Genomic DNA, 12,039 nt, shown 5'->3' with positions numbered 1-12,039 from the left:
TGGGGAAGAGGAATTCTGATTTTATGACTGGCTTCGGGAAAGCAAAGATTCAGGAGAGAGGAGAGCCCGGGAACGTCAGAAGGACTTGGCTTTAAGTCCAGGGCAGGCTAAGCTCCCGTGTTCTGAGTTCCCGACAGAGCCCAAATCCTTAGAAACGTTTGGTCCTAAACCAGCTTGTGTTAATATGGGGTTATCTCAATATTAACCTATTGGGTATTAAGGTTAAGCTATTGGGTATCTCACGATTTCAGTTTCTATTTCTTTACATAGGAGTTCATGCTCCGCCATCCATTTGCTTTTCTTCATATTTCTTTGCTTTCACTTTAAGGACCGCGCTAGGTTTCTCTTGTCTCTGGCCCCACCTCGGGGCCAGGTGGTGAGTTGGGTGTCAGGATCTTGTCTTCCCGCTGTGCTGGGCATTCCGCAGGTGATGGGGTGGACTCCGCTGGTGGAAAGGCGCTGCAGGAGACCCGCCTTGAGAAAACTTGGGACAGACCAGAGTACAAGGAGCGCGGGCCAGGAATCACGCAGAGCTGTCCAGAAAAACCCAGATTCCCGCGGAGCACCGGGCTCAGGAGCCGCGTAGACGCGGGAGCCCAACCCAGCCTGGCAGCGGGAGCAAGACCCCGCCCTTCCGCTCTCGGTCTCCCGGGCTACGGGAACTGGAAACCGAAAGCGGAACCTGCCCTCAGCCCGCTTTTAGGCTGCCCGCTGCCCGCGCGTCTCCTCCGCACTATGGTAAGTCACTTTTCATGGGGTCGCGGTGCAGGGAGGCGCGCCGCCGAAGGTCCCAGAGCTCGTGCCTTGCACGATCGCGCGCCCCGAAGTGGCCGTCGCGGGTGCGGCAGGCTTGGCTCCCACGCGTGGGGACACGGGCGCCTTTAGCACTCCTTGCTAAACCGCATGGGACCCCCGGGTTCCTTCCGGAAGGTGGTTAGGGGCGGTACTGAGATGGTTTATGGATGAGGAAGAGGACAGTGACCCAGAAATGGAGGCCATAGTTAACTACTGGAGGGAGCTAGGAAGAAGGGTTTGAGCCGAGGGCACTGGACGGCGACCTCTTTCTCCGCGCCAGGCCTCGGGTTTTTGTTCCGAGGCCCAGAGGACCCAGTTACCGTGCATGCGTGAGTGTATGTTTCACCTGATTGTGTGTGTGTGTGTGTGTGTGTGTGTGTGTGTTACCTGGTGATAGGTGATTGAGAAAGCAAATAAAAACTAAAAAAGTAAGTAAACTATTTCTTCTTAGTGCCTCACTTAAAAGAGTTTTACTTAACTCTGTCTCAAAAAACCAAAAAAAAAAATTTTTACTTCTCTCTCCCCTCCCCCCATCTTTCTGACATAAAGACCAAGTGTCTCTTGATAAAGAACATGGAAAAGGTGAAATGCCATCAGCCTCACGCCTCTCCTGAAATGGCCTTGTTTCAAAGCCTTTGAATGGATTATCTTTCTTCGGGACTCACGTTTTCCTTCTTTACTGTGCACGGAGGAGACGGATAACTCTGTTCATAGCTGGTCCCAGGAGAAGGCATGTAGCCTTTTGTCCTCAGACATACGCGAGCTGAAGAAGCAGGCGCAGGGCGGTGATGTGGCTCCCAAGATCACAGAATGCAGTGAGGTCCTTGCAAAACAAGGTCTACGAAAACACCCACTCAGGGAGTTTTTGATTCTAAAGATAAAGCTTGCACAGACACCAGCATTAAGAAACACATTAGTGCTGATGAGGCATGGACATTTCCTGGGCTTAAGTTGATTTTTTTTTTCTTTGATATTGGTAAACGCAGAAAGGATGGCGGCTCACCAGCCACTTCCCACTGCCGCCAGTGTGGGCTGTCAGAACAGAATGCCATAGAGATAAAAGCCAGGAAGTCAGCTTCCCCGGAAATCCGAAAGTCCCTCTGGTCATTTTCCCTCCCTCTTGTAAGGGAGAATTATCTTGAGAAAATCACGTTAATCTGGAGACACAGGAGGAACCCTTGGGTCTGGTGTGTTTTCATTTTTTCACTGTGCCGTCTAGACAAACCGTTTCCTTCCATCAAAGCGCCTTCTGTCATACACAAAGCGCCAGTCAGTTTTACTTTCCTATTCGAGCATTTTGTCTTCAGGTGGCTGTCCTTAGTCTCGTATTCTGTCAGCATGAGCGATGATCACCCCCACCCCCACCACTTTGTGTGCTGAAATGTCTTTTCCTTAATCTTTTGCCCTATCAATTCCAACCCAACCTCAGCCTTCCAGGTCTCTCATTCATGGAGCCTCTTTTGGACCTTAGCCAGAATTCATCTTGCTTCTTAATCCTGGATGGCATTTATTGTGGTTTTAGGATTTTATTGCGGGTGGTCTGTGTTCTCAGATGAGGTGTTCTGTTTCCTTCTGTAGAGCAATAAAGATCCCCCCCGTCATCCAAACTCCTTTGAAATGACTACCTGTCTACCTGTCACCCATGAGCTACAATTGCCTTCTCCACGATCTGAATCGTAAAGTCCATCCAGGTGCTCCATGGCAGAAAGAGTACACAGCACACTTTTACTTTTTAAATTTATTTTATTGTATGTGTGTGTTTTGCCTGCATGTATGTATGGACACCACAGGCATGCCCGGTGTCCTCAAAGGCCAGAAGAGGGTGTCAGATCCCTCTGAACTGGAGTTATAGGTGGTAGTAAACCACCATATTGATGCTGGGAATTGAACCCAGGTCTTCTGGAAAAGCACTCTTAACTGCTGAGACATTTTCCCAGCCCCCTCCAGGGCATGTTTTGAAGAGAGCAGAATTTCAGGGCAACAGTTTTCTTTCTTCTTGCCACTTCTAGTACCCAGCATCTTGCCAGATGTGGAACATCTGTTTAATTAACACAGATTTTTATTAATAAATAAGGTATATGTGCTGGAAACTTCATGCATACATTGTAAACTTAAAACCAAAATGTCATCAGGTGGGGCTCGTGTGCCATCTTATTTTGTCTCTGCTGGAACACAGGAACTCTGAGAACATGAGTCCTCTGGGCCGTCTCCATTGCCTTCGTCGTTTTCTGAGTTCTGCTGTGATAAGTGGGGGGTGGGGGCAGCTGGTTGCTTTCTTCATTTTTCAACTTTGAAAGCTTTACTGGAACCACACTTAAAAATTTTCCTTGGGCTGTTTTTGTATCTTCTATAATGTACTGAAACTGTGTGCAATACTACGTAATTCTTTGTAATGTAACCTTGTCCTTTTCCCTCTAAGTTTTTGTTAAGACTGGCTTTATCCTTACATAGACAGCGCTGGCTATTTTTTTTTCCTGTAGCCATTTAAAAACTTTTGGCATTTTGAAGACTTAGCGCATTTAGTCCAGAAGTCAAAACTCAGTCATAGTTTATCATAAACAGCAAATACTATGCCAGCAGGATCTAAATGTATGCTAAAATTTATTTTGGTCTCACGTCATATGTAGGTTTCCTTTTCCATATAAAAGGAAATGCTTCTAGTGATGGTCAAAATCTCTTTTCCTTTATCATTTCCCCCTTTTCCTTAATATTTAGTTTGCTCTCAGTCTTTAGGCTGGGGCCCCTTCAAATGGCAGAAAAGAGGGGGCGGTGCTCATGGGTGCCCAGGCTAACTATAGTCTCTAGAGAGTTAATCTAGGTTTTTTTTCTTAAGTAAATTGGTCCTTAGTGTTTCATGAGGTTCTGTACTGGCGTTGGCTACTATGGATTTTGCATGTTCAAGCTTGTGTGTGCATAAGTTGGGAGGAGGCAGTGTGGGGAACAAGCCGGAGTGATTGCTTTCCCAGTGTCCATCCGTGACCTGTTGTGTTTGTTCATTTTTTGTACCTGAGGGTCCTGCTATGTAGACGGCCATCTTTACCCCACAACCCCCCTTTCCTTCTTCTAGGCTCATTTCTTCTGTCTCATTCTTACAGACACCTTGGTGTATTTTTGTCTCCCTGAAAACATTTGAAATCTCCTGCACCAATGAACTGAGTTTGTTCTCTTACTTTTAGGGCAAACGCTGTGTGTGCACAGAGACCATTCATTTGCCCTCCCGTCTGGGAGGTCAGCCGTAGGCTCTTCCCCCAGAGGAGTGTTATTTGAAATACCATCCTTGCACTCAGAGTCCAGAGCTCCTTTGTGGTTTGTTAATCATCAGTCCAGCTCAGGAGACCTTGTCCTCTCTTAGCTGCTTAAGACAGATTAGGTCTGGATTTTGCTGCAGTTAGACCAGACTAACCATGCACATCTTGGGATAACTCACTTTCTTAACTTGGGGTGGGAGATAAATGAAGGTGCAAAGTAGAAGTGGACTCAAGAGGATTAGGGAATAAATGAAGGATTTTTGCTGTGTATCCGTAAGGCAGCAGGATCTGCAAGAGCATGCATGTCCTATCTGTCCCTGTGTCACCTCAGATCCATGGTTGACAGTGTAGTCTGTGAAGCCCCCTCATTATTGCAAGACTTTTTCCTGATTCTGACTTGTTGACTTACATACTTTGAACTCTCTAATCTGGAAAATAGATATTTTCTCTCACACTTTGCCAATTTGTAGTTATTTTCACAAACCCAGGACTTTGCACACGTGACCCAAGCACTCTATTCTGGAGCTGCATTCACAGCCCCTTTTTAAGTGCTAGAAAGAAGAATGATTCATCTCCTTGGGTGTGGTGGCGCACACCTTTAATCCCAGTACCTGGGAGGCAGAGGCAGGAGGATCTCTGAGTTTGAAGTCAGTCAGGTCTAAATAGCAAGCTCAAGGCTAACTAAGGTGTTGCGGGATATTTGTACACTCTGATGGTGTGTCGCTGTGATTGGTATAATGAAAAGCTAAATGGCCAATAGCTAGGTAGGAGGTATAGGTGGGACTTCCAGAGGAAGTAGGAGGAGATAATCGAGGCGAGGCGTAGAGGAGCCGCCAACGAGATATGAAGGTACTTGCATAATGAAAGAGAGGTTAAAAAAACCACATGGTGAAACATAGATTAATAAAAACAGTTAAGTTATAAGAGGTGGTGGGACAAGCCTAAGCTAGAGGCCGTGCTTTCATAATTAGCAAGAAGTCCTCAGGTCATTATTTGGGGGCTGGCAGGCTAGAAAAAGACTTGTTACACTGAGACTGCATAGTCAGACCCCATCTCAAAAAATGTACCCCCATTTTTTCTTTTGGTGACACTTTCTATTATTTTGGGCCTTCCTAAAATCAAAAATTTACTAATAATTTATATTTATTAGAAAATAAGCAGGGCGGTGGTGGCGCACGCCTTTAATCCCAACACTTGGGAGGCAGAGACAGGTGGATCTCTGTGAGTTCGAGGCCAGCTTGGTCTACAAGAGCTAGTTCCAGGACAGGCTCCAAAACTACAAAGAAACCCTGTCTCAAAAAAACCACACACACATACACACACACACACACACACACACACACACACCCCAAAGGAAGATAAAAGGATCACTGTACATGTAACTCTCAAATTTGACTAAGGTCTATATTGGTAGACGGAACGAGGCAGACATGCTCCTGCTGGTCACCTTTGTGGAAGGGGGCTTTGTGTCTCACCGATGTGATGGTACCTTTCAGCAGACTCGTGTTTAAATGGTGTCTTAACTGCTTTTCTACAGGCATCAGCGTTGAAGACCAGAGACCCCACAGTCTCTGAGAGAACGATTGTTGTCTCTGGTCTTCCGGTTGGCCTTTTAAAAGACCAGATAGTGAAGCGTTATTTCCAAGATGAGGCTGGACATGTGGAAGAGGTGATCTATCCATCAAGAACCAAAGGAGTTGCGTATATCATATTTAAGGAAAAGAAAGGTACTTCTTAACCAACATTTTATACTCTTAGTATATACTTTCCTGGTGAAATTAAAATTTCATGTTGATTAAATGATTCATGGGATTGGCAAAGTTTGAAGTAGCGTTAAAAAATTCCTCTTCTCTGAAAAGTGGCCAGTCCTATATTTGCAAAAATATGTGAAATGGTTCATGATCAAGTGTGAGTGACTGGAAAATTGTGAAACTCTAAAAGGTATTTGGCTTCTGTATATACATCTTTGGAGATAGTTATGGAATATGTGAAAAATAAACTTAAAGTTATATATAATCTCTCTCTCTCTCTTTATGGTTTCTTTTTAGATTTATTTATTTATTATGTACAGAGTGTTCTGTCTGCATGTATGCCACCAGACCAGAAGAGTGCACCATCTCATTATAGATGGCTGTGAGCCACCATGTGGTTGCTGGGAATTGAACTCAGGACCTTTGGAAGAACAGGCAGTGCTCTTAACCTCTGAGCCATCTCTCCATCCCTCTTTATGGTTTCTTGAAACAGTGTTTTCCTATGTAGCCCTGACTGTCCTGTAACTCTGTAGACCAGGCTGGCCTTGAACTCACAGATACCTGCCTGCCTCTGCATCTCAAGTGCAGGGCTTAAAGGTGTGCGTCACCATCACTGGCTACATATAATCTCTTTGGTCAACTTGAGGTGTCAACAGCAGTAGAATTATACTCTCTGCTTCTCTTAACCCTCAAACTCTCAAGCAGACAGTCTCATAAAATATCTGCTTTGTTATTAATAAAATTGAACTGAGAACTGTGGCCTGGACCTGAAATAGGATTGAGCCCATTCTGGCTCCCGCATCTCCTTGGAGCAGCTAGCTGGTGGCTGTTTCTGCCTCCTGGAGGAAGGACAGTCCTTTTTAGGCTTAGACCCTAGTAGGATAGACGGCCAGAGGATATTCTCCAGGTCAACCCCTCAGGGGTGAAAGTTCCATGCTGTCGTGTTAGCGAAGAGAAGACTCTTGCTCTGTTTGAGGGGGAAGGAAAGGTCTAAAACTCCTAAACATTGCACCAGCAGTAACCTTTGTCCGTTCCTTCTCAGTGGCCATGGCAAGGGCTCTTTGTATCTTTAAAGGGATGGCAGTGGTTGCATAAGTTAATATTTTCTATGCTGAATGTTCCAGACACTACTCTAGGTGCTGAGAAAGTGACTGTGAATGGAATAGGAGTCTTTTTTTTGTTTTCACAAAGTGTGCTTCAGTGGGGATGGACATTTATTAGGCCAACAGATGTATAATATGTTTGTCTTCATCTACATTTATATATTTGTTTGCATTTACTTGTATATTACCATATAAATGTTATGAAAAAGTATAAATAATAATAAAGAGATAAAGTGGTAGGTGGTACTGTTTTGGGTAGACCATGGAGGGGAATTTCTTTCGCTCTTTAAATATGGTATTTAAAAGTGTATTTATATTATTTTTATTTTAAGGTGTGTGTGTCTGTCTGTCTGTCTGTCTCTGTGTATATGAATGTCATGTGTGTGTAAAGGTGCTTGAGGAGGCCAGAAGAGGGAGTTGGTTTCCTTGGAGCTGGAGTTACAGCAGGAGATTGCGTATCGTTGGATGTGTGAGCTGAGAACTGAATTCAAGTTCTGTAAAGGAGGACGAAGCACTTTTTCCTGCTGTGACATCTCTCTAGCCCCCTTTTTATTTCCTTTTGAGGAGATGGAATTTCATCATGTTTCCCAGGCTGGCTTTGAGCTGAGATCCTCCAATTTCAGTTCCCTAAGAGTTGGGAACTGAATGTTAACAAACTTGCACCATTAAATCTGGTTGGAAACACTGTGTGTGTGTGTGTGTGTGTGTGTGTGTGTGTGTGTGTGTGTTTGCGTGTGTTGGGAATCACCTTCAAAGTTTCACGTACACTAGGCACATTGGGGATAATACCCAAAGTTTCATCCCAGCAAGATATGTGCTGTACCAACAAGCTATGTTTCCGGAGCTGAAAAACTCTGTTAACATAACAGTTGAGCAGAGACCAAAATGAATTAAAAGGTGGGATTGGGAGTAGGGGGCTGGGAGGGATTCATGTGGATAAATTGGAAGAACACTTTAGGACAAATGAAGGAGTAGCTATGCCCGGGTGGGTAGTGTGGTAAGGAGGGAAGGAAGAGTGTTGGCTGTTTGGAGCAATAGGAAGGAGCCCATTATGGCAGGAAATGGAATGTGTGTCTGTATGCAGAGTAGTAGATGTGGGTGGGGTGGGAGCTGGGACCCGTGTGTGCTGAGTAGCCTACAGTCCAGGCGAGCGTTCTGGGTTGTGTTTTGGTAAGGTGGGAGCCATTGTATTCTGAGTAGAGGACCAAGGGTTAGGTTAGAACTGCCTGTCTGAAACAATGGCACAGTATGGGGAATAGGATCTACAGGCCGCTGCTGCCATTGAGAGACCACCGTAGAGCAGGTGAGTTCAGGATGTCATTTTGGGGATGCGGAGGACCTAGTATGTTCAGGAAATACCAAACAAGGCATGAGCTTTCCTTGATATGACCCCTGTTAGGACAATGAAGTAGGGGCGGAAGTTTGGAAGTGATACATATGCAGATGTCTAAAGCCATAGAAGCTGAGATTACCCACAGCGTGGCGTGGTCATAGTCAGCAAAGAGGCCTGAGGGCTGGATTTGCCAATGTCGGGAGAAGAGGGAGATCATTAGCAGTGAGTTAGGAGACAGATGTTGGCAGCGTGGAATTCCAGTTCTGAAGGCAGTCTTCCTCTGCCTGGAGCGGATAGCATGGCGGATTGACTCAGGTTATTGTTTTTAACTCCTGTGTGTCCTCATGTGTGTTTAAAAATAGGATTAGGAACCTGTTAACACATTTATGGTCAACTTCAGTGTGTTAAAGCACGAGGGGAAAGTCGTTTGAGTGTTAGGTTTACAGGGAAAATGGAGCAAAGACCTCGCTTTCTAAACACTAGAACAACTCCATTTATGTAAATTAAGGTAATTATTGGTGCGACGGTTCACACACACTTTTGATGCTACTGTCTCCGTAGTTGCACAGAATGCCATCAGACAAAGGGGATACCCTCTGACCTCAAAGCCTCAGCTCGTGGTCTCTCACTTCAGTGAAAAGGTGAGTGTGGGGCCCCAGGGTGTGTTGTGAGGTCCCGGGCCCCATTTCTTGGTGTATAAAGACACACAGAGTGCTCTTGCCCCATGATTTCTTAGGAACAAAAGCAGGAGCTTCTCAGTTCTCAAAAGCTGCCTCTAGACATGTTGTTTTTATATCTCAGTGTGTGTGTGTGTGTCCCCGTCCTGTGAGCCCTTTAAAGTGACTGAGAGATTTCCTGCTATCATGGGTAAGAGGCAGGTTAAAGGTTTTACACTGGGGGACAATTAGGATGATTATTAACTTTAAAGGAACAAGGAAGGTGGGGGTAAGAATGTAAGTTAAAACTCCCACATATATTCTTTTGGGACCCTGGGCTCTGGTATAGCCAGCTATTGCAATTTAAGTTGGGAGAGGGAGGCAGGGCAGGCCTGACTGCCGTCTATGGAGCTTACAGCCACAGTGTCTTTATATTGATGAGTTCTGAAAAGCACTGTGCTTCAGGACAGCGTTTTGTCTCAGACTATTTTCTACCCTCCATTTTTTTGGGGTGTGTGTTGTGGATTGTGAACCTGCAGTGTGTGGTGTAGAATCTCTGAAGGGGTGATCTAGAGCAAGAAGTTGGGAAGTCTCGGCTTGGCCAGAGCCCACTCAGAGCAAGCACTGCCCACTTGGCAAGAATGGCAGAGAGCAATGTGTTCTGATTCTGGCTACCCTAGGCCATGCGGTTTTGACTTTTTCTCATTCTAGGTCTTCAACTACGTGATGGCTATTCTGGACCTGTCTGTTTTTCGGACTCAAATCGCGCTAGAAAGTCTGGTCATGGAGCTGAAAAAGAAAATCCCCTCTTTAAACTTTAGCCCATTGGGACCCAGTGGGAAAATCTCTGTGCAAGGTTCGTTTCTGGCTATCATGAAGCTCAAACAGGTTTTGATATCAAAAGCCATCTCCCCTTCAGAAAACAACAGGAAGTATGCTGGTGAGAGGAGGGATCGGAATAGGCAGAGCCCCGGAAGCTTCCTCCAGAGAAAGGAGAACCCAGCAGCGGCACTCGGGACCTCTGCACCCGAGTCTGCCAGAAGCCAAGGAACACTTGTGCTGGATACCGACATTTTCTTTTACCTGAAACACAAGTGTGAGTTTTATGAACGAACACTGAACAAATACCATATCCTGTGTCAGGAGAGGGTGGATGGCGACGTCACCACCATTTGTCTACAAGACGCCCGAGACGGGTCTCGCACTAGCAGGGTCAGACATGTGAAGGAGCTCATCGAGGAGTGGGCCCAGGGGCTTCACCTTGAGCTCAGAAAAGATGCCCTGACTTTAGAAGGAAGGGAAGAGAGAGAGAAAAGAAATATCAAGCGGGCTTGTGAACAACTGTGTTACAGATACCGTAGGGTTTTGATTAATCTTCACAGCACACATATTGACTTTATAGGACCTTCTTCCGACACGCTCCTGTTTAAGACAGAGCTCACGAGCCAAGCAGGGCAGAAGGTCACGTGAGGTCCCAGTCACGTGGTCACTGTTCCCCTGACTGAGAAGTTTCTGGGCTTACTTCTCATGTCATTGATTCACTTCACCATTTCCTACATTGTATGTATCATTCTCTCTGTGTTATAGGAGACGAAGATAGGAGTTAGGAAAACTAAAATGCTTATCCAGAGTTACCCGGCTGACAGGGAATGGGACTGGCAATGAATGCAAAAATCATACTAAATCAAACTGTCAAATTTTAAAAAACAAAAACAAAAACAACAACAACAACCACAACAAATCCCACTAAACTGTGAAGAAATCTCACTTTCTCTGCAACTCCAAGTTATTCAGAGAAGTCTTCCCCTGACATAGGTTTATACGATCATCATGCCAGATTCTCAGGTTTGTATTCACCCCACACCGTGTTTGAGTATTGGCCACGGTCACTTGGGAAAGGAGGGGCTCTGTTAGAACTGTAAAGAATCCTGGGAGACATTTGTGTGCTTTCTGTTGTAGATGATTCTAGTTTTACCATGGTGTGTCAGCCAGATGCGCGTTGTGAGCTCAACACATTGTGAGTCAAAAAAGTAAGCTTTGAATTCAGATAGCTTGTAGAACGCCCTAACTTTGCTACACTGTCTATTCTATGGTAGAAAAATGACTGCTTACCCTGGTGACTGACAGCCCCAGCTCACCGCTGCTGCTCAGCATTGCTAGAAGGCATTGCACTGTGCATCACTAGCCTGGGAAAGATTCAGTGGTGGAAGTACAGTTTCTGATGGGTGTGTATTCCTTTTGCGCCATAATAAAGGAAAACTTAGAGAAAAATTAAATTGTGAGTTGAGCCATCAATGAGCCAAGCCAGGGCCCTCTGCACCCTGGACATCCTTCATCTTATTCCTCCAATGTTATTACTTTAACAGCACTGTAATAATGACAAAGAAAGAAGAGCTATAGTGATTCGTCTCGGTCTCTGGCTTCCTTGAATCTAGCCCCAGAGGAAGGCAATTTTACATAATGGAGTGCTGCAGAGCTCATCCTGTTGTAATAAATAATAGAACTCTATCTGTTCCTCTTAAAGTAAACAAACACGATCATGGTTATTTCAACTCTATCAGTGGAGCATAAGAAAAATCTACTATGTTTTTATTCCTCTTTGCCATCTATATCCCAAGTGTTTAAATAATTTCTGTTTCCTTACTGTATTTCTGCCACCAAAACACAGGCAACAAATCCAAACCTTGACAAATGAGACAACGTCAGTCTGAACGACGTTTGTGCCTCAGAGGCCGTGATCCGTCAAGTGAAAGAATGTTTTCAGTTGTTTGGACTGCAGTGCAAGGTTTGGTGGGATGACTTCAACAATAGACGTTTCCACACTTTTCAAGACTGTGGAGTCAAGATCAGAGTGCAGCCGTGGTTGGGCCACGGTAAGGGCCCTATTTCTGGGAGAAACCAAGAAAGTTCCTCCGTCTCTTAGACCATTAATGCCTAATGGTCCTCTAGAAGTCCTCTAGAAGGAGGACTCTTCTAGACTCAGTCACTCCCTTCAGGCCTTCCCCTTCAAATACCCTCTCTGTTAGGTTCCTGTTGCTGTGACAGAATCCCTGAGCAAATCTTCAAGAAGGGGAGACACACTGTGGCTCACAATTTCAGCCCACGGCTACTTGACCCCATAACTGGGCTCGTGCCAAGGTGCCATTATGGTGA

At 45.3% G+C, this 12,039-nt stretch overlaps 1 protein-coding gene across 2 annotated transcripts; it reads left to right on the top strand.

The window, feature by feature from the left end:
* Window positions 1-380: 380 nt before the first annotated feature.
* Window positions 381-11,162, top strand: Rbm43 (RNA binding motif protein 43). 2 transcript variants are annotated; one of them, XM_048425995.3, is made up of 4 exons: window positions 381-738; window positions 5,581-5,770; window positions 8,792-8,871; window positions 9,598-11,162. In XM_048425995.3, exons 1-4 carry the CDS (start codon window positions 736-738, stop codon window positions 10,354-10,356), a joined length of 1,032 nt encoding a protein of 343 aa, XP_048281952.3. In that variant the 5' UTR covers window positions 381-735; the 3' UTR covers window positions 10,357-11,162. The 2 variants fall into 2 exon arrangements, with proteins under 2 accessions (XP_048281952.3, XP_048281951.3); XM_048425994.3 differs by lacking the exon at window positions 381-738 and adding an exon at window positions 1,375-1,631.
* Window positions 11,163-12,039: the final 877 nt, after the last annotated feature.

Source organism: Myodes glareolus, chromosome 21 (assembly GCF_982192425.1).
Source record: "Myodes glareolus chromosome 21, mMyoGla1.1, whole genome shotgun sequence".
Taxonomy (NCBI): domain Eukaryota; kingdom Metazoa; phylum Chordata; class Mammalia; order Rodentia; family Cricetidae; genus Myodes; species Myodes glareolus.
This window is presented reverse-complemented; position numbering and strand designations above follow the sequence as displayed.